The sequence below is a fragment of the Paecilomyces variotii genome (genome assembly GCF_004022145.1).
Source record: "Paecilomyces variotii strain CBS 101075 chromosome Unknown C8Q69scaffold_14, whole genome shotgun sequence".
Taxonomy (NCBI): Eukaryota; Fungi; Ascomycota; class Eurotiomycetes; order Eurotiales; family Thermoascaceae; genus Paecilomyces; species Paecilomyces variotii.
The window spans coordinates 15,170-37,799 of record NW_021167153.1 but is presented as its reverse complement, the minus strand read 5'-3'; the positions used below and the strand labels follow the sequence as shown (position 1 = coordinate 37,799).

The 22,630-nt window shown below is 48.8% G+C and overlaps 11 protein-coding genes across 11 annotated transcripts; 5 read left to right on the top strand and 6 right to left on the bottom strand.

Annotated features, from left to right (window-relative positions):
- Positions 1-376: 376 nt before the first annotated feature.
- On the bottom strand, positions 377-1,036 carry C8Q69DRAFT_101712 (hypothetical protein). Its single transcript, XM_028625017.1, has one exon. The coding sequence runs from the start codon at positions 985-987 to the stop codon at positions 610-612; it is 378 nt and encodes a 125-aa protein (XP_028481688.1). The 5' UTR covers positions 988-1,036; the 3' UTR covers positions 377-609.
- A 1,549-nt stretch (positions 1,037-2,585) lies between these two features.
- Positions 2,586-4,588, bottom strand: C8Q69DRAFT_101693 (putative amino acid transporter). Its single transcript, XM_028625016.1, has 5 exons — positions 4,309-4,588; positions 4,132-4,240; positions 3,957-4,072; positions 3,631-3,873; positions 2,586-3,561 (listed from the first exon to the last, which is right to left on the bottom strand). The coding sequence occupies exons 1-5, from the start codon at positions 4,415-4,417 to the stop codon at positions 2,723-2,725; spliced, it is 1,416 nt and encodes a 471-aa protein (XP_028481687.1). The 5' UTR covers positions 4,418-4,588; the 3' UTR covers positions 2,586-2,722.
- A 1,431-nt stretch (positions 4,589-6,019) lies between these two features.
- C8Q69DRAFT_479600 (hypothetical protein) lies at positions 6,020-7,087 on the top strand. Its single transcript, XM_028631460.1, has 3 exons — positions 6,020-6,182; positions 6,289-6,690; positions 6,747-7,087. The coding sequence occupies exons 1-3, from the start codon at positions 6,123-6,125 to the stop codon at positions 6,843-6,845; spliced, it is 561 nt and encodes a 186-aa protein (XP_028481686.1). The 5' UTR covers positions 6,020-6,122; the 3' UTR covers positions 6,846-7,087.
- A 201-nt stretch (positions 7,088-7,288) lies between these two features.
- On the top strand, positions 7,289-8,723 carry C8Q69DRAFT_514912 (XAP5, circadian clock regulator-domain-containing protein; the record flags this gene model as incomplete). The annotated part of the gene is made up of 3 exons (XM_028633349.1): positions 7,289-7,533; positions 7,590-8,154; positions 8,217-8,723. 3 exons carry the CDS (start codon positions 7,289-7,291, stop codon positions 8,529-8,531), a joined length of 1,125 nt encoding a protein of 374 aa, XP_028481685.1. The 3' UTR covers positions 8,532-8,723.
- Positions 8,724-9,364: 641 nt separating this feature from the next.
- C8Q69DRAFT_447733 (hypothetical protein) lies at positions 9,365-10,253 on the top strand (the record flags this gene model as incomplete). The annotated part of the gene is made up of 3 exons (XM_028629230.1): positions 9,365-9,420; positions 9,486-10,084; positions 10,153-10,253. The coding sequence occupies 3 exons, from the start codon at positions 9,365-9,367 to the stop codon at positions 10,251-10,253; spliced, it is 756 nt and encodes a 251-aa protein (XP_028481684.1).
- Positions 10,254-10,509: 256 nt separating this feature from the next.
- C8Q69DRAFT_479594 (putative ubiquitin-protein ligase) lies at positions 10,510-14,146 on the bottom strand. Its single transcript, XM_028631459.1, has 2 exons — positions 13,419-14,146; positions 10,510-13,337 (listed from the first exon to the last, which is right to left on the bottom strand). The coding sequence occupies exons 1-2, from the start codon at positions 13,878-13,880 to the stop codon at positions 10,878-10,880; spliced, it is 2,922 nt and encodes a 973-aa protein (XP_028481683.1). The 5' UTR covers positions 13,881-14,146; the 3' UTR covers positions 10,510-10,877.
- A 309-nt stretch (positions 14,147-14,455) lies between these two features.
- On the bottom strand, positions 14,456-16,539 carry C8Q69DRAFT_423076 (hypothetical protein). Its single transcript, XM_028628402.1, has 2 exons — positions 15,937-16,539; positions 14,456-15,881 (listed from the first exon to the last, which is right to left on the bottom strand). Exons 1-2 carry the CDS (start codon positions 16,309-16,311, stop codon positions 14,586-14,588), a joined length of 1,671 nt encoding a protein of 556 aa, XP_028481682.1. The 5' UTR covers positions 16,312-16,539; the 3' UTR covers positions 14,456-14,585.
- Positions 16,540-16,547: 8 nt separating this feature from the next.
- C8Q69DRAFT_101510 (ribose 5-phosphate isomerase A) lies at positions 16,548-18,078 on the top strand. Its single transcript, XM_028625014.1, has 3 exons — positions 16,548-16,814; positions 16,955-17,463; positions 17,530-18,078. The coding sequence occupies exons 1-3, from the start codon at positions 16,783-16,785 to the stop codon at positions 17,970-17,972; spliced, it is 984 nt and encodes a 327-aa protein (XP_028481681.1). The 5' UTR covers positions 16,548-16,782; the 3' UTR covers positions 17,973-18,078.
- On the bottom strand, positions 17,855-19,456 carry C8Q69DRAFT_101530 (putative nuclear pore complex subunit). The gene is made up of 2 exons (XM_028625015.1): positions 19,041-19,456; positions 17,855-18,980 (listed from the first exon to the last, which is right to left on the bottom strand). Exons 1-2 carry the CDS (start codon positions 19,358-19,360, stop codon positions 18,185-18,187), a joined length of 1,116 nt encoding a protein of 371 aa, XP_028481680.1. The 5' UTR covers positions 19,361-19,456; the 3' UTR covers positions 17,855-18,184.
- Position 19,457: 1 nt separating this feature from the next.
- On the top strand, positions 19,458-21,057 carry C8Q69DRAFT_101493 (putative ATP binding protein). The gene is made up of 3 exons (XM_028625013.1): positions 19,458-19,925; positions 19,997-20,097; positions 20,167-21,057. Exons 1-3 carry the CDS (start codon positions 19,637-19,639, stop codon positions 20,818-20,820), a joined length of 1,044 nt encoding a protein of 347 aa, XP_028481679.1. The 5' UTR covers positions 19,458-19,636; the 3' UTR covers positions 20,821-21,057.
- Positions 20,836-22,503, bottom strand: C8Q69DRAFT_479579 (Rpp14/Pop5 family-domain-containing protein). Its single transcript, XM_028631458.1, has 2 exons — positions 21,815-22,503; positions 20,836-21,350 (listed from the first exon to the last, which is right to left on the bottom strand). The coding sequence occupies exons 1-2, from the start codon at positions 22,071-22,073 to the stop codon at positions 20,980-20,982; spliced, it is 630 nt and encodes a 209-aa protein (XP_028481678.1). The 5' UTR covers positions 22,074-22,503; the 3' UTR covers positions 20,836-20,979.
- Between the last annotated feature and the right edge of the window lie 127 nt (positions 22,504-22,630).

The following is a 22,630-nucleotide window of genomic DNA, read 5'->3' as shown; positions in this document are numbered from 1 at the left end:
CTGAAAATAACCGCTATCACGGCGCTATTTCCAAATCCCTTCTAGCAGGAAACCGCCGCCTCAACGTCCCATCACTTGCTTTGTATGTACAATGCTCTGGGGCTGTCCTGGATTTCGAATGGCCATCCTGCCAGATCTCGTAGTAATTGTCGAATTATCGCGACAGGGTCTCGTCATCTGTAGGTCCGAAGTTGATACCGTCTTTGTCGCCGGTTAGATCGTAGTCGACCGTGGTAGACCGTGACTCCGTAGGAGGATCAGCTCAGACCGGTGAGGTCCCTCTCACGGTTGACCGCGGTCCCCCGTCACACAATTGGCAGGCCACGCAGTGCACGTTTATGCTTTGCAGCGCTTGCGTGTATCATATCCATTTAGCTGGAGATCATGTGTTCATATTTTGGGATTTCCTGGCCGAAGTGATGGAATACGCATTCATTGCTAAAACTGTTAGCGGTTCCCCTAGCAAATAATACCTGTGATTGCTTTCGTATTCTGTATCATCGCGTCATTAAACAATTGTGCTGACGACAAGAGACAGGAAAAGAAGTAATAGTAGAAGCTTTCAGTAGAATGTCTGCTTCCAAGTGATAATCCAGATACCCGAAGGCATCACGCGGGAACAAGATTCATCAGTCTCAATGCATCAGTAGCCTTCTCGCGCAGAAGGTCAATCGAGAATACAAACTGGTCGTTGGGGTCTTGGCCTTGGAAAACATGGCCGCCGAAAATTTCCTCCCGCGTCAGGACAAGTTGTTGGGCTGCAGCCTGGGCAGGAGGAGCAGGGAAGACGATGATATTTTGTTGTAAATGAGGCATTCTATTCCTGTCTAAGGTGTACAGCTCGACATGTCCTCGAACTGTGTTTATATTAGCAACTAGCTGCCAGTTGAGTATAATTGTCGCTTTGACATGTCCCTGGCTACCGATCAGCCAGAGATTCATATCATCCCAAAATCGGGACAAAGATTCACTCCATCCGGACTCCATGACAAGAGATGGCAACGGCCGATTATCTGGTCGAACTAATAAATCTGGCTCCTTTCTAGAGCTTAAATATGGGCCGCCGATGAATAAAGTAGCTAGTGACATTGTTAATATAGTCAATCACACGGTCGATGAGATTTCAACTTACTTGTACCCATCGAAATGTTTAAATATTCGTCCTCGGTAGTGGTTGTAAGCCCAGCACGATTCCACCGGCCTTTCTGAGTAATGGTCTACGTTTGATGGCAGACATGAAATGGGGTAGGCATAGCTCGAATCCAGATAGTCGATGTTACAACGTTGTAGTTTTTTCTGTAAAAATAAAAATAAAGATGAAGATAAAAAAATAATTTTTGCAGACCCTCGGAGAAAAAGATAATAGGAAACGATCTTACCTGAAAGAACCTCTAAACCTGCTCTCGAGCCGATCTAATACAGTCTGGGCCCAAAGTGGTGGAACGTCTTTGTAAACGAGTTCTTGGTCAGACGTGGCGGTAGAGAGAATTGCTAGGGCATGCTCGTAGAGGTCGTCAGGAGAAGAAAACATTGAGAAAGAAAATATTTGCTCTGGAGTGCAGTTCTCTGCATTTGCTATCTGACTAGCTGGTACCTCAGGCTCTGCCATTTTTACCTATTGTGTCTCATTCAAATGAGTTGTCTTTCTTCTAGCAAAATATTGTGTGCACGTAGACACAGCTTGAATAAAAATAAGAGTTTTGACAAGCCAGAGAAGGATTAAGATGGCTTCAAGTATGGTAAATTCGAAGCAAAGTGACGAAGTGAAGTGAATAATGAAGGCTACCCCAGTCAAGTCAGAGCTAATGAAGTTGAGAGGGTTAGGCTCAATCTCACTGTGCGAGGCACGACGGCGGATTTTATGCTCCATTTTTGACGCCATTTCTATCCACTCCTTAGCCAGACGTTTGCTCCTCATCTGAGCGACGGCTTGTCGAGCGTTTCCGGCAAACAGAAGGCGATGGATGAAACGCATCCACAGCCACGATCCTATGAGAGTTGACCGATGTTCATTTGACGGGCTAGGCCCGTGGTATTTCAATTTAAATTTAGGATTGAATTTTCTTTGCGTACGATCATTGTCCATATTCTGTCGGAGCCTGCCTACAGGCAGACGTCCACCCACAGAGATAAATAGGCCGAGCTAGTTGCTAGAGAATTCTAATGGTGCTCAGTATCAGAGTCGACTTCTCAGCATTTCAAGTGATGCAGAGTCTATTAATGTGACACCTGGCTCAGAGGGTTGGAAGAAATGGACGCTTTCACTAATTGGCCCTGGAGTATTAACTGAGCCGAAGCCATGGCTTCTTCACTGGATGCGTATCGGGCCGAGAAATCATCGGGAAAGAGATCCAACCTTGTTGATCACAAATGATCGAGTGTAGTTGGGGGCAGAATAAGAGTACAGTTGTCCCAAATTATGCCAATCCATTCCGCTTTTAAGTACCAGGAGCTATGTATTAATGAGTTCCGGAGCGCAAGCCTATTTATCTCTGTGGGTACAGCTAGAAAGGCGTGAGAGAAATCCGACAGGAGGTCTGCCAGGCTCCGACATAAGTACATATGGCGGGCACACAGGACCAGGCTTGGCTTGGTATAATATTGCATTAGGTCTAGCTGGTTATATAGTAGGATAGATAAATGGCCCGCTTCAGCCTCTTAGCTACCTAGTCTCCTGCATCAAGCAACTATCCTTCCTTGCAGCTCCAAGACATTTTTCCGTCTAGATGGCCATATTAGCACAGGTGAATGCCGGAGTAGTGCTGCCCGAATAATCGGAGATGATAGCCTCAACAGCAGCATAAAGTCCCGGACCCAGCAGAAACAAACCGCTCAGCAAGACTAGGACGTGAATCAAGGTCATAACAGACCTCCCCAGTCCAGTAAATAGTTCCCGCTTATAGAGTTGCCAGTATGCAATAGCAAAGAAAATGAAGCCAAAGAACGAGTCAAAAGCAGCACCCAGAAGGGAGAGGAAATCACCCATGCTAGGTACGACCTCAGAGAAAATGAAACCGATGCCCCAGATGCTGCCCATGACCAAGAGCCAGACACTCCAGCCAAGGACAGTGTTGCTGTGCGCATGTCTTGACTGTCGCATGATCTTATAATAGATGAATTTGGCGGTAACGTTGGCGTAGATGGAGCCTATGATGAGTGTCGGGACAATGACGAATGCGAAAGATGCTTTCTTGTAGGCAACGACGCCGAGACTGCCGAAGGCTGGGGCGGTTGCGTATTGGCCCAGGTATCTGAATCCAATGGCGGGTGGGACAATAAAGAGGACGATCGAAATGGCGGCAAGGACTGCAAGAGACTTGGGGAAGTCTTGAGGCTTTTCCATCTCGGCGATGAAGGTTGGAAAAAGGATCTGAGGAACCCAGAGGAAAGTAATGTTCAAGACAGCATTGAGACATGCCACCCAAGTAGTTCCTGGGAGAGGAAAGGCATAGGTGCGGACTGGTCCTTCAGAAGGATAGTTCCCGGTGTTTCCCACTAGAGGATGGTCTTCGATGCCGGCGAAGATAAGGAAAAGGAGGATCGCAATGCCCATGCAAGCAGCTGTTGAAACAGGACAAAATCAGTAAAAGACCGCCACATAAACCCGGGAGACGAATCTCTATTACTCACCTGAGAACATTGACATGAACGAAACATGGCGTAAAGTCCTTGGCGCGGACAACACGATGCCCATTAACGTACAAATGACTGAGAAGACAACAGTGCACTGCGAATGGTCTGACAGTGTGTTGAGGATCTTAGCACCGGTAAGGATATGAAATCCAATCAGGATAATGTTGTTCGCGAGCAGCATGAACGAAGAGAATCCATAAGCAAGTCTGCTCTTCCCAAATGCATAGTACCCGAAGTCACCTTGTCCCGCATAGTTAGTCGCCAGTTCCAGGTAAGAGCACATTGCCAGCGTCGAGGCTGCATATGAACGACAATATACTTACAGATATCCTTAATGTATGGATGCTTCATAATGAACTTGTGCATGGTAATCGAGGTAATCCAAAAGAAGGCAGCAGAAACAACCATGGTGATAATTCCTGGGACCCATCCCAAAACGCTGCACAGGTGCGATTGTTAGTACTGCAAATGTCGTATCTCTCCGAAGGCAGAACTTACGAGAGCGACCATGACTGAGCCATGATGGCCAGGCAGACCTGGTCTCCAGCGAGCAACCATGCCGCCTTCTGCCATGTCATAGTCCGGAGCTTGATTTCATGCTGGTGGTCTAGATAACACGATGCGTGTCAGCGCCCTGCTGCAGAGTCAAAATGTTGAGACAAATCGAACACTCACCTTCAGCAACCAGTTCAGTAAAAGCATCTACTGAACTTGTATCCTCCAAATCGAGGGCATTGACGTGACCGGGCTCCCCCTTCTTCTCCAAATAGGCGGGTTCAGACATCGTGCAGTCCTAATCCGACGCAGGGTTACTCTCTTCTAATCGAGCCATCTGCGATCGCGCAGATTTATACAAGACGACCACGATGATTGCGGCAGACATTGTCCTGATAGTTTTGTCCAATGGCGTTCCTCATCCTGGTGAGATTGCGCGATAACGGCAAATATCGCGATATCGGAAAGTGGAGACTCCAGGCCGATGCTAGAGCCTGGTGAAGCAACTCCATGCTTCAGCCACGTGCGATAGATCCTGCAGAGAATAAAGGGACGAGAAGGATACGCAGCATAACTATTGTTGGCCTGCAAGTGGTGCTCGATGATTCTAGGTACTGTACATCAACATAACAATGAGTGTACGTCGCTTGTCCATTGTTGTTGACGTGCAGTTAGGATATGTAGTAAGTATGTACAGTATTTCAGCAGTGGACATGCGACCCCTCGGTATCGCCTCTCGGGGCCCAAATTCGCCAAAACGCCCCAGTTTTGCCCGAGGGCGGGGAATAGTGGCCTATGAGGATGTGCGCAATACGATCAATGCCGTTCGACTCTAGCAGGCCCATGAGCGCCTAGCCATCGCTTTGGGTTTCCTGCCGCAGTAAACGCAATAGCTGAGATACGCTAACTACTCTGTACTTAAGAGTGGAAGGATAACCTGGCGCAGCAGGTCCAGATCTTCACAATAATAACGTCGTTTATACCAGCCGTTGACCTCTCATATACTCTTCTGGCCCGAGAAGATCATTATCGGATATGATCATTGAATTTGAAGGACATCATAAGCGACAGGATTTCATCGATGGCCGCACCAAGCAGTGGCGATGTTGATGTCGCTGACAGTAACTGTTTTTCGTATACATTATTGGGAAAGGAGATTCCTCCTACTTGGTCTGCCTGGATCTGGCATACATTATGCCCGGATTGCAGTAAGCCTCTCCGTCCAAAGTGCATGAGATAAATTGAATATATCAGAATATACTGTACGATTTGCGGGCCTGGACTAGCATCATAATGGCATTCTTTGTTTACCACGTTTTCTCGAGACAATACATTGAAGTTTGGACCGGAAGTATGTCATTCCCGTAACCATATCCACTGAAAGGAAACTTCCCGAAAATATGTATGATTTAAGCCAAGATATTGTTGATTAACGGTCTGTAGCACTTCGTCTTGTGTAGCAAGAGTGGTATCATAGAGGAGTATATGTATGGAACATGTCAATCTTACATCTTTAGAAGGTTATTGTTCAAGGTGTCGCACTGACCAGTTTGACGCAGACTCGCCTTCAGACGATGTGTATCCTAAATGATGGATAGATACCGCCCAGTCTCTAAACCATATGGTACATAGACTAATCGACCAGGACTTCTGGTTAAGACGTGCGTGAATCACAACTCTGAAAACATATGCACGACGAAAGCCCGCATTATTGTGACCGTGTGCTTCGTAAGCTACGTTTCTTGTCCGTTGATGCTCTGATCTTTAGAAGCAGTCACTTAAATGATGTCATCATGGCAAGGTAACACAGTAAAGCTCATGCGATTGGATAATCGTCATGATTACATTCTAGGAAGATGTTTAATGATGTTTTTATCCCATAAACGGACAATGAAGGAATATTTCATTTCATTTCCTCTATGCAATATCAGTTTGACCACAAAAATTGAAAGCCATTGATTCAAATATCTATCCAATATCTATCCATCAATACAATGTCTTCCAAGAACTATCCCCCAACCGTCATCTCGACGGACCAGACCCCTGAAGAAGAGGTGCGTGGCTTCATACACATTATTCCTTGATCAAAACAACACAAGACAGATGACCCCACATCTACAGCGAAATGACTAATGCCGTAAATTATGTCTCCCTGCACAGCGCAACATGACTATAGTCAAGGATTACATGTCCATCGCATACTCGCCAAAGGAGAATAAAGGAGCAGAATCGGTTCGACATCTTTGCGCTCCTGATAGCTGGTTCTGGAGCCCTTCCACTTTCCCAGGATGTTCGACGCCAATGGACTATGCCGAGTCTCATGCCCATGTGATGCAATCCGTCAGCGACTTGCATATAATCAGATATGATCAGGCTTGGGCCAAGAATAATCATGTCTTACTCCGTTATAGCGCTGAAGGCTCGCATTGCGGGAAGCCATATAAAGGCATTGAGAAATCAGATCCGCCCAAGAAGGCAAAGTGGAGTGCTGCGGCGATTTTCGAAGTGGAAAACGGGAAGATCAAGAGCTTTACGAAGGATTGGGATCAGAAGGTGATGCAGGTATGGTATTTTGAAGCGCAGAGAATATGTAGAGAGGAATGGCTGATGCATAGTAGATCCAGCTCGGTTGGGCACCTGTAAAGGAGAGTGATGATCCACGATGGAATCGAGAAATGTTGGCGAATCCTGAGATAGCGCAAAAAGTGAAAAAGTGAAGTAGAGACATCGACTCGTGGACTACGGATTCATGAATCATGGGGAATGATGTTATTCAGACAATCTAGGTCCATTATGAATTGGTTCCAACACCTGTATTTCGCTTCTTTCTGATATTTTCTACAAGGCCGCTTTCGGTGATTAAAGAACAAGAAGCCAAAGATAAAGAATCGACCATTCATGCATACCAGTATCTGATTCTAAGAATGGATAATATGATTCCTTTAATTGATATACTCGTTCTTGCATTTTGCGGCCTCAGGCAAAACTTAGCTTAGTCATCAAACGAGCAGTTGCTCTTTGCCTCAGGCAGAAAAAGTTGTCGCCTTGCAGCCCCAGAACTACGTCAAGATCATCACCAGCTTGATCTCGAAGGCGTTATTGTATTGGCGTGCCTTCTGCTATACAAAATTGCAGAAGGAAGTCTCCTTCATCAACCGCAATGCCTCCTCCCTCAGAGCCACAGAGTCGGACCTCGACCCCCAGGTCCTTCACAAACCAGACTGCGTCTACGGAGGACCTTCTGAAGTCCCAAACCGTTGGTCTGGTTGACCTCTCTGAGTTCCGCAAACGCCGTGCCGAAGTATTGGAGCAGAAAGAACGAGAAGCACATGACAAATCTCTCGGGCGATTTACATCTGGTAACTCACGAAGTATTACCCCCTCTACGGGTGATGTGACTGACGGGTGAGTCAAGGTTTCGCTACGTCCATCTCAATCTCGAGCTAATGCAGCAGATACAGAGCTTCAACATCGCGAAGCGAAGGGCCTCCAAAGAAGAAGAAAAAGAAGGCTCTTGCAAAGAGCAAACTTTCCTTCGGTGATGATGACGAAGAAACGGAGCAACAGACTGGGGATGATTCCGCTGCTACTCCGCGCGAGACAGATCGATCCCGGTCCGCATCCCAAACGCCAGCTGAGGACAAACCGCTGTCTCGACGAATTGCGCCGAATCCAAATGCTCCCCCACCTCCCAAGGCCTTGACGAAGGCTGCTGCTGAAGCAGAGGCCCAGGCCCGTGAAGCACTCCGCAAAGAATTCTTAGCGATGCAAGAGGAAATAAAGAACACGGAGATATTGATACCGTTCATATTCTATGATGGAACGAATATCCCGGCAGGTACTGTCAAGGTGAAAAAGGGAGACCCTGTATGGCTCTTCCTTGATCGATGCCGGAAGGTCGGCGCGGAACTGGGTGTAGGGGGAACGGTTAGCTCACTCAAGAGCCGCAAAGATAACCGAAGAGAATGGGCCAGAGTCGGTGTAGATGACCTCATGCTGGTCAAGGGAGAAGTCATAGTACCGCATGTCAGTTACCTTTCTCCCGCAGGATCAGATGAGCCCAACGTACTGACTTAACTCCGTCCCAGCATTACGAGTTTTACTATTTTATCGCTAATAAGGTACCCAGTTTTTCCAAAACGGGTGGTCTGCTGTTTGATTATTCGAATAAACCTCCGCCGAAGAAAGATGACGATAACCCTCTTTCACGCCCAGGCGATGAACAACTGGAAGGAGGGGACCACGATCCGACGTTGACTAAAGTAGTTGACAGAAGATGGTACGAGAAGAACAAGCATATCTTCCCAGCAAGTTTGTGGCAGGAGTATGAACCAGGGCATGAATTCGAGGAAAAAATGAGCACGAACAAGCGTGATGCTCAAGGAAATGTGTTTTTCTTCTAGTCTATCACAAGCTTTCGGCGTTCAGGTTCATCATGGGTTGGGGCTTTTTTGAATGAAAGATCTTGCATCATAGAAATTTCCCATCGTGGATCAACAAAATTTAATGATATTTTCAGCACTAATCTGCAAGCAACATTGATGCAAGCAACATTGATACGATCATGATATCTGATTCTAGGCAGTCGCAGGGCCACTGCTCGAATGTAGCTTGGACAAACTAATATTCAATGTCCCCAGATTTCTTCCACCACATATTGTCACATACTCATATTTTCACCCCTCTACCAATTGCATAGTGCAGCAAATTGCATAGTGCTTTTCTGCTTCTCCGTCTCGGTACATAAAAGTTGACAGTTCTACTTCCCATTCAGGAAGGAAGCTGGCCGTACACCCTCCGCGGCTGTTTTCACTTGGACCAAAATACACCGTTCCCCAGCGAGAGAATTTCATATCTGACTCACTTTTCTTCTTCATTTTCTCTCTTGGGCTAGACACTTTCCATGGCGCAGGCACTAGATTTCTATCTTCGTTGCAACTCCCTCAAGTGTCGTGCCCAGTTGAACGAAAGGGCCGTGGTCACAACCTGCTCGTCTGCTCCTCTCCCCTCAAAACCCATCCAATTAGCTAAAGCTGACAATAACAATATCTACAGGCATATCTTCTGTCTTCAATGTGCAGATCGTCTAGGCCTTTCCGTACCCGGCCCTAGAGAACGACGTTGCCCTGCATGTCAAGCGATCCTCTCCAATCCAGACGATGCTGTCTCGACCGTCTTGAATCCTACTGAAGATTACAAAACGAGCGTTCTCAGCGGTTTGGATCCGAATACAATAATGGATTGTGCTGCACGTGCTTTAATGTTTTGGACGTATCAGACAACGCAAGAAATGTGCGTGGAACGAACAATCCACTGCTTAATTCATGGGTCGCTGCTGATTATTATCATATATAAAGCTTCTACCAAGAGTATCTGGGGAAGGGTCTGACGGAGAAATACGCGAGTTTGAGCACGGAAATGGATAAAATCATCCACAACGCAAATATGGAAATATCGAACCTTCAAAACCGCCTCTGGTATGTGATGCGAGATGGAATAAAGATCACTCACTCACTTACAGTGTCTGATATGGATCTAGAGATGGAACTCAACCAGCAGCAACTGCATAAGAAGAACCAAGAACTCGTGGAAATGTATCGCGAGAAATGCAAAAAGCATGCTCAAATGACGAATCTCTACAACCTACTCAAGAGCCGGGCCATGAGATCGCAGATGCAGACAGCTGCCTCTGACACGGTCTCGAATACATTAAATTCACTTCCTGGGGCTCGAAACGAACCACTCACGACGGCTTCCCATAGTAGACTGGTGTCACAGATTCCTCAGACAGCTCCATCCCGGCCACCTCATAATCAGTATCCCGTAGATCAAGAGGGAGTCGAGCAACTACACCGATATCAGCGCAGTGGTAGCGGGAGCTCTAGGGGCGCTAACAGAAGGGATGAATCCTCTATGATGCCTCCTCCACAGATACGCCCTGGGGGCCCCCGAAATTGTAAGTATACGATATACTATTATTCTGAGCTGACTGAAGTAGCGAATATACCGCCTGCAACACCTCAGCACAGAACTCGCCTCCCATCGTCGTCGACACATACATTCACTGGGCGGGCGCCAGGCCAACCTACTCAGGCCACTCCGAGTCTGAGGTCCACGCTATATAACAGCACGATCATGTAGTATTCTCAGACTGCATACTGCCGAACGGTATTAAATAGTGATAATGTCCATATATACTACAAAGTCTCTGGTGCTCACCTGGAGAAGAGATAATTTCGTACTGGCCTTGTTGCAATACTGTATACACAGCTCACGCAAATCATTTTAGTTAAATTCACTCTGGGCGCTTATGCGTGTATATCCTACTGCCGCAAAAAGCGATGTTTCAAGGGAAACACAATATAATAATAATACATTGCCCCCGCATCTGATAAAAAGGTCATTTTTACCATTAAAAGGCTACTACTAAAGAAGAAGTCGAGCGTTTTATATGTTCATCAAAAAGGTGAAATGGAACTAAATATACCCATACAAGAGTTTGATACGACCTATTTAACACAAGAATTGAAGTGACAGAGAACACAAGTAGGTAGCAGCAGGACCTGTCTGACTGCTCTGTATCGTATACCTATGGACAACAACTTGTCCCGCCAATCGCTTTGATGATGAAACAATGCACACATGGGAGACGCCTATGAAGGATGAAGATGGGAGATTATCTCCTGATGGAAGTATAACCGGTAGGATGTGGATGCTGGGGGATTCATTTTCTGTCCGAAGTACGGAAATCAAGGCACCCATAGTCGGACAAAACCAGTGACTTCCTGACGACATGTGACGCAGCTACCAAAGTTGTTCATGGCAAGACTGACTCGACACTCCTCGCAGACACATAGGCATCGACATGGCCACGTAATGATGGATCTTGGGTTCGTCTGACAGATGACACATTGTGGCCCATCAGGGCCAAGACCGGAAGCGCCGTTTTCCCAGGAAGCTTGCTCAGAACCTGCATTGGAAGTATTTTGCCGCCGGGATAGGATGAGGTTCTCGAGGATCTCGACCTCCTCTTCAGGAGTTGGTCGCTTCTTCCCCTCGCCGCCTGATTGGCCACTTAGTTCGCTGCGATATCGCGACGACAGAAGGACACGGGTTCGTTCTCGCTCCAGCTGTCGTTGGAAGCGACTACGGGTCATTATGCCACCTTGTTCTCCTCCGGCTAGATGAGCTGCTAGGATTCGAGCCTCTTCTTTGCTTTCCCTATCTCTAGGGTCAAGCAACCGGGCAAGAGATGCGGTGTCCAGGAGAGTCTCCTTTACCGGGGTTCCTTCGCGAGAGAAGGTATTAGGGAAAGGGTTCCTCTGTGTGGGCGTACGGCGACCGTCGGACTCGTAGTCTTCCCATTCGGAGTCTGTGGTAGTTGTGGAGATCACACTCGTTGTATCATCTAGATCATCGTCCGTAGGCGCATAATCAGGACTCTGGTCCTGGTTTCCCCATGATCCACCAGCTTTCCACCAGTTGTAGAGCTTGTTTTCGAGCCTTGTTTCGTCTGAGTCGTCCCACTGGTTCCTACTCATGATTTCCCTCTTCCTCATCTCTTTTTCCACGTCAAACTCGTTGTCCTCAGGCAACTCCAGTTCTCCCTCATCGGTCAAGATCCAGAAATCAAGCGAGGCCTGTTGATCTGTACGTCGTAGATGCGTGCTTTTCCGGGGGGTACCGATCAGTTTTTTGAGCCATTGTGGGCGAGCACTAATCCCTATACGATCCAATAGCTTGCTAAAGCCATATGTAACCCACCTCACGACAAGGTAAAATATACTTCTGAAGAAAGACAGTACGTGATAGCCTCTGGTGACACCTTGAAAAGCACCTACTCCACCCAGACTCGATTGAGAGCGTACGGGCCGAGATCCGTTTGCTTGCTTCTCTATTTTCTTTTCGCGTCCATATCCAGTTTCCCATTGTGCCGGGGCTTCTGGAAGTTTGAACTCGAAGGTTTCTGCAGATTCAAAAGGAACCTCACGAGTCTCGGCTCTGACACCCAGACGAGACGGTCTCCGCCTTGAGGTCTCGAGTTCGGCGAGCCTGTCTTCTTCTAACCATGTCATGGGTCGTGCGAGCACACTCTTTCCTTCGTTTAAGAATACTGCTTCGCTGGCAGCGGTCAAAGCGGCATATCCAACTCTGAGAAGCGTTGTGTAGAAATCTTCATGTCTATTAAGTCGAACGTTCCAAATCTGGTTCCCTCCCTGCATATTCTCATGAGCGAGAGCAAATCTCTCACGAAGTGATGATGGCTGGGAAAGATCCGCGGGTAGACAGAAGGCGGTGATTGTCACTGCTAGTCCGTAAATGCCGATACAGATCAAAATACCCATTAGAATCAGCAAATGAGGCACGAACCCAACGATGCAGACGGTGGGGAATTTGAGAACACCAGTTTCACTGCCCAACGAAGTCGAATCCATGAAGCCCCAGACCATGGCTCCCATAAAACAGAGGCCCCAGATTGTGGTATTGACGAGACGATAACGGCTCTGTTTCCCAAAGATATCTAGAATATTAGAAGTCATGCTGTTGCAGCAGGAAATGAGCGCAATGAGAAGTAGTTCTGGCGTCACATTCATCCGCTCGAGAACTTGGGCTCTCGTCAGGAGATGCACAGAAGAAGAAGACCCGTCAGGCGTCAAAGGGGTTTCATCTTTTGCACTCGATTTCGGTAGACCAAACAAGCCGAGCCCGATGGACTGGCTTATCATAGTTTCAGCTTCAGCAAAAGCAAGAGAGTGCTCGAATATGGACATCCCGGCTTCAGTCACGACCGTCCTGCCCTGCAATGCGCAAGACAGCGTTTCGACGAAATGACTCAAGCATAAGCGTAGAAATACCGGCCACAGAAGGGCGAATGATCCATATGGAATATCCGAGTCACTCGTAGGTCGTCCCATGTTAACTGCACTGCAAGACTGCTGATCTGTTTCCCAGAACAACAGTGTCGTGCTCAAATTATAGAGAAAGCCACCATTTCCGGCATAGTCCAATGCCAATCGTTTCCCCGGCTTGCCATATCGGAGATCAGAGTAGTCCGGCGAAGTCTGGCAGCGAATGGCTCGAAGAAGAACCGTGATCTGACTTATGAAGAGAAGGATAGGTATTAACCGCAACGCTAATCGCTTATCCCATCTCAAGGAGAGGTGCCTCCTAGTCGATGCATATATCGTAACTCGGTTGAGAACCAAAGCCTAACATCGTAAGCAATCTGAACAACCCAGGGTGTCCGCCCATTCTCAAATACTGGCGGTAATTCAGACGGGTTTACACACCACAGTGAAGCAAGCCAAAGACCATCGACTTGTCATATAACTAAAGAACCCACTGAACCTTCTCATCGCATGAAACAGTTCCGTCAGGTTCAGCCCAGCATCACGGGCACCCGCCTCAGCTGCGTCTCCTACCGCGGCCGCTGCAGTTGCTGCAGCCGCCGGTGGAATGGCATTCCTCTCCCCGCCCATCGGCACTGGGCTATCCCACAAGTTCGCAGCCATGTTATCCAGGCCGATGAACCGGCCAACCTCCCTTGGCACCGTCACAAATGTGAATACCTCCGCCTGATAGATAGCACGGAGTGGGAGCTTCAGTAAGTCCCGAGGAGAAATCGACAGGAAGGAGGAAGGAACTGTTGCATTTGCTGAGGCGTTGAGCTGAGCGATGACGGATGAAGTCGCGACAGCGGGGGTACTGGACATTATCCCGGCCGTTTGCATGTCCGGCATGACGGCGGTCATAATGCGTCTCTATCCTTCCCAGTAGCTAGAGCGAGAGGTGGTACTGACAGGGGATAGAGATATTCGCCCCAAGGATTGGCCGATATAGCTTCGAGAGCTCCGTCCATGAACAGCGGGCTGGAGAGATGTAGGGAAGCAGTCACGACGGGACGCCGTTGAGAGGTGGCATTCCGTACATGCCACGATATGCCAGAAACCAGAGGCAGCAACGGAATCGGATCCGGCGCGGAGGTTGTCGATAGTTGAAGTAGACAAGGTGATCAACGCTCAGACAGGCGTGAATCCATCAAGCCCCCGTCACGACTGCCAAGCCTCTCTCCTATCAATCCCGGGGCTTCCTGATACGGCTGACTCAGCCCCCTCTATCGTACAGGAGTATGAGGTATCTAACACTGGAACAAGTAAGAGTTTCATGAGCATCTAGATGGCCTGAGAAGATCCGAAAGTTGAATTTTATGGAAGTGTTACCGGTCGGAGAGGGCCATGTTATCGTGTTTTACGGTACTGCGAGGAAGAAGGCTATACTATCGAGGCAGCAGATAGCACATTGATCGAGAGTGGCTAGAATGTGGAGTGTCCATCTTCAGATCTCATTTCATTCATCCATTCGTTAAGAAGCGACATCTCCATTTAGAGGACGATGTAGCCAGATTACATGTCGTAACAGCTTACAATAAGCTATGCTAAGTAAATACGGTGTCATGGTTACAACCGCAACATCTCACTGCGACTTGTCACGCCGTCAAAGATACAGGTGTTATCCAGCGGTACATACTGCCTGGTGATAACCTTGAGCGACTCCTGGGCGACAAGACCACCGGTCAGAGCGGAGATGTTATGCAATTCACCCCCATCTGCGCGGCGGAGCTCTACTGAAGCCTTCGCAACACGCTCACGCAAGTCTTCGGTTTCCGATTCATCAACGCCAATGATCCCCAGAAGGCGATCGATTTTAGCGTCCCACGCAGCATCATCATCCAGAGAGACAGTGGCTTTACCGTTGTCTTGGATCTCGTCAACGATCTCATCCAGAGCCTGGAAGGCAACGAAGATGGGCACCAATGTCTCAGGGAATGCTAGGTTATTCTTGATCGTCTTGATAGTTTCGGTGGCTTCCTTGCCAATCCGTGGGATATTGCGGCCATGGATGACCTTGATATGTGCTGCATTCTTGCAAAAGATCTCTACTTCTTTCTCCGTGACCGGGGTCGTTCGCTCGCCCAGCTTAGCCTCGGTAGCACGGACAGTCGCCAGGACTTCCTCAACGTCTTTGCGGGCCTTAGTCTTGTAGATATTCTGAAGGGCGATATAGTCCGCAGATTGAGCTTTCATGTCTGGGAGGGAACCGGGCAGGGGGAGGACTCCGTGTTTCTTGTAGAACGCGCTGATCGCAGATGCAATGATCCAGAAGTTATCCGAGTCCTTCGTGAGCTTTGCACATTGGTCCATCTCGAAGATCTCGCGTATGGAGCTCCGCAGTTCGTAAGGACTTATACTCTTTAGCACAGCACCAACCGCCTCATCAAAGTTCTCCTCTCCGCCCTCTGGGTTATTGGTGCGGGTACCGGATCGAACCATCTCCCTGAACTCTGTCTTCTCCTTGTAATTCGCTGGGGCCTTGCCATCATGGCTCTCCTTCCACTTCGCGAGGTAATGTAACAACAATAGAATGTAAGGGACGTGACCATGCTGGTGGTCATCCATCTTGTCAAGGTCGGTCACCCGAGCACCAGCAGCGGCGAGCTCCGGCCATGGATTCACCAGGCGAAGGTCCTGCGTTGACTCGGGATCAGGGTGTGTCTCAACAATTGGAAATTCGGCAGGGAGTTGAACGGAGAAAGTGGAATAGAAGCCAACAGAGCGTGTGTAGATGACGGGAATGCCAAGGGAGCGAGCTTCATTGCACACAGCATCTAAGGAAGAACGCTTGATGGGACCCGATATGATGACTAGCTTGTATTCCTGCAGGAAGCCGGGACGCTGAAGAAGTTCTGCTATGTGCTTCCGGCTGTCAGCCTGTCATAGATAATAACATATAGATGACCTTTTCACTTACCTCTTGGTAGAAACTTCCATCCACGTCAGGATTCAGCTCCTTCAACAGCCGGCACGTCTCTTCCGCTCTGGACTTGTCCAAGCTGCCCTCCTCCAGGAAGAAGTTCACTCCTAGATCTGTCTCCGTTACGGTTGCAGGATCGACGACCGTGAAACCTCCGATGCCAGGCAGCACGAGGTTCTTGAGTGTTTCCACGCCGACTACTCCAGAAACAGGAGTGTCCATGCCATCAATGGGACCATCCGAGTTGACCAGCAGCACACGAGACTCTTCCAACGCCTGCTGGCCACTGGCAGCCCATAGACGGAGCTGTCTGTCATACTTCCTCTCCTTCGAAGAGGGCCCCACGAGGGCGCCCGGGAAGGCGTCCGTCATAGAGGGGCTTGTTGATAGATAGCACTGGAAGACAAAGTCAAGAGATCCAAAGAGGATAACTACCGGCCAAGACCAGACTGGTCGACGTTATCCCTCTCGAATCACGTCCCCTGCGAAGGACGATGTCCCGCCAATAGAGAAATGATGGTGAGGTGCTTAGTCTTAGTCTTAGTTGATGCTTCAGAGGAGCTTCAACGCGTGGTCGGAGCAGCAGTCGGCCCGATGAACCAGGAGGGGTTGGCCTATGACGCCACGGAGTCTCCCGCAAGTAAAAAAAAAAAGGAAAAGGACAAAAGGAAGTTGAAGACACCAGAAGTCAAGTAATTAGGAACCCAACAAAATTTATCGCGACGGAAGAGAGAGCACCAGTGTAGGACTGCGCAACTTTCCAATTGCTCTCTACCCTTGTCTGGGAAGACTGAACCGCCTGTGCGGGGTTGTACAGTACACTTATAGATCGTAAGCCCCGTCATGGCATATATAGCGTCTAACTTTCTCGCCTCGTGAGTTGATGCTCAATCCCCTGGTTCCCGTCAATTCCCCACAGAGCGCTGCCCTCTGCCTGATTTTAACCGAAGGAACGAGCTAGAGGCGTTTGGGAGTGATAGTTATTAATCTCTCCCCGTTGCATTTATCTCTGCAGGGCCAGTCGACGTGCGTTTCTCCGGTTTTCCGCTACGATATCGCGTCCTCGACCGGCGATCTGCCTTTCTACTCCCAGTCACTATCGTCGCAGTGATCTGGTCAGAGATCAGTCCACCATGTCTGCAACCGTTATTGACGCCATCGAGGCTTCGAAGCGCGCCGCCGCTAGGACTGCGGTTCAGAACCACTACCCCAAGGTTGCGAAATACGTTGGTATTGGCAGTGGTACCACGATCGTTTATGTCGTCGAGGCCATCAAGGAACTGGGCTTCGATACCTCGAATACGTTCTTTGTTCCCACAGGTTACCAGTCCAAGCAGCTCATTATCTCTGCTGGATTGACCCCCATCACCTTCGACAGTCTCCCAGAAGGAACGGTCCTGGACGTAGCCTTCGATGGCGCGGATGAGGTGGACGAGGAGCTAAACTGCATCAAGGGTGGTGGTGCTTGTCTGTTCCAGGAGAAGATCGTGGCATTGCAGGCCAAGGAGTTCATTTGCGTCGCCGGTGCGCATCATCTAGACAAGACCCGTGAATTACAAATAGGAAAACCAATGTTGACTCGGTGAATAGACTCGCGAAAGCTGCAAAGCCGCCTTCTCAGCAATTGGAAGTTCATCCCCATCGAGGTCGCTCCGATTGCCGCCTACAGAGTGCTCAGGGAGCTGAAGAAGATTGGAAGTATCAAGCCTGTCATCCGCCTGCGCGGTATCCCCAAGGAAGGCCCTCTGAAGACGGACCAGGACTTTTTCATCATTGATGCGCCATTCCCGCCTCTGCTCACAGCATCCGACGTCGCCGCTGGTAAGAACGGCAACGGCGTCAATGGCGTCTGGGAAGTCCACAGACTAGCGAAGACGATCAAGGAGATTCCCGGTGTTCTGGAAGTAGGCCTCTTCAGCGGTATGACTGGTCCGCAAGCGCAGGCCTTGGGTGGTGTTGGCGGCCAGAAGCCCGTGGCGGCCTACTTCGGTATGCCAGACGGGACGGTGACGGTGCGGAAAGCAGCCGCTTAAGATGGAGAGCCTAACATGTGTCACGAGTAAATGGAGTTATACCTATTAGACCAGTGAGAATGGTTTTTTTGCTTTCTTTCTTATCATACATGATAAAGCTCTTTTTGCATCTGGCATTCATCACAGACGCAGGACCTATCACCAATTCGCCAACTAAATCAACATGGATCGAGGAATAGAACAGTAGTTATTATATAAAGCTGCCATTTTTTTCATTTTGCGCCCTTGCCCTTGGCCTCCGTCTCTCCGAGTTCGCGGACAAAGATCTTGACAACGCCTTCAGACATGTCCTCCTTTCCATCCTCAAAGCCGGGACTGACAGCAATAGCCAAGTACTTGCCGTTCGAACTGAACGACAAAGCAGCAATGCTGGCTGGGTATTTCTGATACTGTCTAATTCTCCTCTTGGCGATACCGTCCCACAATGCAACAACGCCGTCTCCTCCGCCGGATGCGAAAGTACCGTGGATGGGGTGGAAGGCAAGCGCGTTCACTGGATATACCACATCAACATCGTCCTGCGCCTGTCGATGGCACTTGAATGCATATTTCCGCGCCTGCGATTCTGGCGAAGGGTCGAACCACTCGACAGCTACTCGGCCCTCGATGCTGGAGGAAGCATAACCCGCGTCGTTGGGCATGCAGGCCACAGCACGTGTCATAAACTTAAGACTGCTCTCTCTCCTCTGCCACGGTTCAATTTCCACATTGTTTGGAGGCTGCTGGTCAGACTCGTCGGAAAGAAGAGCAAGCGATTTGAGATCGTAGATGTGCAGAGCTCGCGAGGCCATGGCGACAACAAGCTTCGTAGGTGTGAGGGAGAGGGAGAAGGGCTTCGAGGGGAGAGGAATGGTAGCTGGTTCTGAATCGGCATTTGTGCGGTGGACATGCAGCGTCGAGTCCCAGGAGGCTGATATTAGCAGGTGGTGCTCTTTGCTGTAGACGACGGACTTGACGCCCGCTTCGTGGCTGCTGAGGACCGTCTGTTCTGACGTGGAGACATTGATCCTGTCGCCATCAGCACCATCCAGAGATAATTCAGCTACCCATATTTATCAAGCAACTCACCTCCTCACATCCCAATCCAACCCCGCAGTATAGATCTCGTTCTCGTCCGCGCCGAAACACACGTCAAGGACCGGCGCCCGATGCTCGAATTTCTGCAAAAGCTTCCCCTCTCCTACATTCCCATTCTCGTCGCGCAATTCGTACAGATACACATTCTTATCCCACGAGGACACCGCGATTCTGGTAGACTCCGGTTCGGGGGAGAACTGCAGCGCGGATATCGCATCTGTAGGCGGGGAGGTCACGACAAACTGATCTATCTTGACGTTAGCAGGGAAATTCTCCTTAACCTTCTTCGGAGACGACTGACTAGATGCCATATTCACGATGCACCAGCAGCCAAACAGCAAAGAAAACAACCTGCTGTAGCTTGGTCTGGGCCTTCTTATTGCTCAACTGTTGTTGGTTCGACCGCCCAGCGAAGCTTCGGCGCAGCCTTGCCCTGCGCGACCATTTTCTGCCGGTCCACACCGCTTTGCATCATCGCCTCCTCCCCTCCATCGTTCCAGAAGCGTATCTCTACTAAGTCCGGAGTTTCAACTCATCCCTAGCCACTTATCCAATTTACACCGCCGGCCGGTGGTATACACCCTACGATGCCTTTTGCACAGATCGTCATCGGGCCCCCGGGTGCGGGGAAGTCTACATATTGCAATGGAATGCACCAGTTTATGTCCGCAATCGGGCGGAAATGCTCCGTTGTAAATTTAGACCCCGCCAACGACCAGACTTCATATCCATGCGCGCTGGATGTTCGGGACCTTGTGACGCTGGAAGAGATCATGGCGGAAGATACGCTTGGTCCTAACGGCGGGATCCTCTATGCGCTGGAGGAGCTCGAAGAGAACGTCGACTGGTTGAAGGAGGGGTTAAAAGAGCTCGGAGGTAAGTTATATACCAGAAAAAAAGGTTATAGGATTTACTCGATGGATGCTAATGGGAACGGCACTGTATAGATGATTACGTCCTTTTCGACTGTCCCGGCCAGGTGGAGCTCTTTACACATCACTCATCGCTACGAAATATCATCTTCCAGATCCAGAAAATGGGATACAGAGTTAGCATGCGCCACCCTTCCCCAAACAGTCCGAGTTGAAAGAATATTTACTGACTTTTGATGATATAGCTAGTTGTAATACACTTAATAGATTCATATAACCTTACGCTTCCGTCGATGTATATATCCGCCCTCATTCTATCTCTCCGAGCCATGCTGCAGATGGACCTACCGCATCTCAACGTCCTCACCAAGATCGATAACCTCTCCAACTACGCACCTCTACCTTTCAACCTCGATTTCTATACAGAAGTCCAAGATCTGACGTATCTGATTCCTCACTTGGAAGAGGAGACATCGCGGTTATCCCATGACAAATTCGGGGCGTTGAATAATGCCATCATCGATCTCGTACAGGAGTTCGGGCTTGTTGCGTTCGAAACACTGGCGGTGGAGGACAAGAAGAGCATGATGAGTCTGCTACATGTGATTGATCGCGCGAGCGGATATGTCTTCGGGTCCGCTGAAGGCGCAAACGATACCGTGTGGCAAGTCGCCGTCCGGGAGGGTCTGGGCACGATGGACATCAGAGACGTGCAGGAGAGATGGCTCGATGCGAAGGACGAGTGGGACGAGAAGGAACGAAAAGAGCTGGAAGAGGAAGCAAAAGCCCGCGGAGCAGCAGTTAGAGGCGCCGCTGGGGACGACGACCTTGACGACCTTGATGAATTCACCGGACCACTGCCAGATAGTGGGATAAAAGTTATACGGAAAAATCAATGAAACGGAAATTTCAACATCATTTTTGAATATATGTACAGTAGTAAATCTTCGGGTATCTCCAATGTATACATAGGAACAATCACAAACTCCCAACACCAACAACAAACACAGAGACCAAAAAAAAAGAACACCCCACAACCCCCTCCTCATAATCAATAATCAATCACTCTCATCCTCCATACCCATACCCAAATCCTCCTCCTCCTCTTCATCTTCTTCATCCTCACTCCCCACCACATTCCCCCCATCCACATCCCCCCTCCCAAAATCAAAAACACTATCCTCCTCCCCCTTCCTCATCCTCACAACCTCCCTCCTCGCGCGCCTAATCGCCTCTTCTTCCGCCTTCCGCATCGTCCCCGAAACTCTCACGACGCGAAACACGCACGACCGCGCACCGGAGCCGGGTCCCGAACGACGATTCGACGCCGGGATAGAGGAGAGGTAAGTTAGCGCGGCCCAGACGAGACGGAAGGAGGCGCGTGGACAGCGGATTATGGCGGTTGATGTGGCGGGGGAGAGGTATTTTACTAGTTGGTTGTGCAGGGTGGTTAGTTTTGGGGGGTTGGGTTTGGTTTGAGAGGATATAAAAAAACAAAAAAGAAAGAAAGAAAGAAAATGTATGTAATGAAAGGGGATGTAGACGATCAATCAACTTTTGCATTGGAAAGGGAAAGGAAAAATGCACACAGAGTAGACTGTAACGATGACATCTGCGTCAATTGCAATATGAAAAATGAAAAATAATAAAAGTGAAACCATATCTAAAATAAAAATAAAAAAAAAAACCATCAAATGCAGAAAAAAAAAAGGGTATCATATCCATCCCTCTCTTCATATCATGATTCTTAACAATTAACCCACCAGTCAACGCAATACCCGCAAAACAGCACACCACCAAACACCAAACCCAACACCAGAGAACCCCAAAGCAAAAAATGCCATCAAAAGCCACAAAAAATAAATCGAAATATAAATTGAAAAAAATACATACCACTAACACCCCCCGCCCCCGCACCACCTAACCTACCGACCCCCCAATCACCAAACATCTCCGAGACCTCCTCGCGAACCATCTTGGCCAAAAGGCCCGGACTCAACGTATCTGGCGTGGGAGCATGGATTCGCAAATGCGCTTGGATGTCTGGATTACCTCCTTTGCTGGCCTTGGCATTTGCTGCTGATGGGATATCAGAGCTAGGAGTTGGGTAGAGGATGTCGATGAGGAGGTAGCGATGTTTGATGCGGACCATGTTTTCTTCTTCTTCTTCTTCGGACTTTCAAGAACTGACTGAGATAGGGGATATGAATATTAGAGAAGAGAAAAAGAGGGATTTTGATCTCGACGTTTAACTTCTTTCTGTAAAGATGCAGAAAGAGTAGGTATCCGTTCTTGTAGGAAGGGAAAAATTGATCCCTTTCTCTTTTCCTCCCGGATCAATCGCTAGTTGTCTAATAGACACTCTGGAAGTTAGGATATTCTGCAGAAATCTCCCGTGAGATCAGGAATAAAATCGAAAAAGGTAATCAAGACATACAATAACACGGCTTCGGTTGAGGTTGAAGGGCGTTTGATAGGCCAAGCCCTTTTCCTTTTTTGCGCAATGTTCACAATGTTGCCCGTAGTTAGTCTCTCGACCAATCATATCGCTTCCAAGTTGAGGTCAGCATCGCTTTACGGCTTAAGTACTTATTCTATCCTATTCTATTCATATTAATTGTCAGAGTGCTTCAGTTTAGTACTGACGTGTTCGTTTCTCCAATCATGTAGAAATATACTGTGTTGGGCCTGTAGTTGAGCTATCGTGGT

Excerpts from the sequence above, each read along its gene's own strand:
- C8Q69DRAFT_101493 (XM_028625013.1), top strand. The coding sequence starts at position 19,637 with ATGCCTTTTGCACAGATCGTCATCGGGCCCCCGGGTGCGGGGAAGTCT. Across the intron at positions 19,926-19,996 it reads GGGGTTAAAAGAGCTCGGAG|ATGATTACGTCCTTTTCGAC; the intron begins GTAAGTTATATA and ends GGCACTGTATAG. Across the intron at positions 20,098-20,166 it reads TCCAGAAAATGGGATACAGA|CTAGTTGTAATACACTTAAT; the intron begins GTTAGCATGCGC and ends TTGATGATATAG.
- C8Q69DRAFT_479579 (XM_028631458.1), bottom strand. The coding sequence starts at position 22,073 with ATGGTCCGCATCAAACATCGCTACCTCCTCATCGACATCCTCTACCCA. Across the intron at positions 21,351-21,814 it reads GGGGGCGGGGGGTGTTAGTG|TAAAATACCTCTCCCCCGCC; the intron begins GTATGTATTTTT and ends ACAACCAACTAG.
- C8Q69DRAFT_101712 (XM_028625017.1), bottom strand. The coding sequence starts at position 987 with ATGGAGTCCGGATGGAGTGAATCTTTGTCCCGATTTTGGGATGATATG.
- C8Q69DRAFT_101510 (XM_028625014.1), top strand. The coding sequence starts at position 16,783 with ATGGCATATATAGCGTCTAACTTTCTCGCCTC. Across the intron at positions 16,815-16,954 it reads GCGTCTAACTTTCTCGCCTC|GGCCAGTCGACGTGCGTTTC; the intron begins GTGAGTTGATGC and ends TTATCTCTGCAG. Across the intron at positions 17,464-17,529 it reads GGAGTTCATTTGCGTCGCCG|ACTCGCGAAAGCTGCAAAGC; the intron begins GTGCGCATCATC and ends CTCGGTGAATAG.
- C8Q69DRAFT_479600 (XM_028631460.1), top strand. The coding sequence starts at position 6,123 with ATGTCTTCCAAGAACTATCCCCCAACCGTCATCTCGACGGACCAGACC. Across the intron at positions 6,183-6,288 it reads ACCAGACCCCTGAAGAAGAG|CGCAACATGACTATAGTCAA; the intron begins GTGCGTGGCTTC and ends CTCCCTGCACAG. Across the intron at positions 6,691-6,746 it reads GGGATCAGAAGGTGATGCAG|ATCCAGCTCGGTTGGGCACC; the intron begins GTATGGTATTTT and ends GATGCATAGTAG.
- C8Q69DRAFT_101693 (XM_028625016.1), bottom strand. The coding sequence starts at position 4,417 with ATGTCTGAACCCGCCTATTTGGAGAAGAAGGGGGAGCCCGGTCACGTC. Across the intron at positions 4,073-4,131 it reads GCTCAGTCATGGTCGCTCTC|CGTTTTGGGATGGGTCCCAG; the intron begins GTAAGTTCTGCC and ends GCACCTGTGCAG. Across the intron at positions 3,562-3,630 it reads GTTCATGTCAATGTTCTCAG|CTGCTTGCATGGGCATTGCG; the intron begins GTGAGTAATAGA and ends CTGTTTCAACAG.
- C8Q69DRAFT_423076 (XM_028628402.1), bottom strand. The coding sequence starts at position 16,311 with ATGACGGACGCCTTCCCGGGCGCCCTCGTGGGGCCCTCTTCGAAGGAG. Across the intron at positions 15,882-15,936 it reads ATGGAAGTTTCTACCAAGAG|CACATAGCAGAACTTCTTCA; the intron begins GTAAGTGAAAAG and ends GACAGCCGGAAG.
- C8Q69DRAFT_101530 (XM_028625015.1), bottom strand. The coding sequence starts at position 19,360 with ATGGCATCTAGTCAGTCGTCTCCGAAGAAGGTTAAGGAGAATTTCCCT. Across the intron at positions 18,981-19,040 it reads TTGGATTGGGATGTGAGGAG|GATCAATGTCTCCACGTCAG; the intron begins GTGAGTTGCTTG and ends TGATGGCGACAG.
- C8Q69DRAFT_479594 (XM_028631459.1), bottom strand. The coding sequence starts at position 13,880 with ATGACCGCCGTCATGCCGGACATGCAAACGGCCGGGATAATGTCCAGT. Across the intron at positions 13,338-13,418 it reads CTTTGGCTTGCTTCACTGTG|GCTTTGGTTCTCAACCGAGT; the intron begins GTGTGTAAACCC and ends TTACGATGTTAG.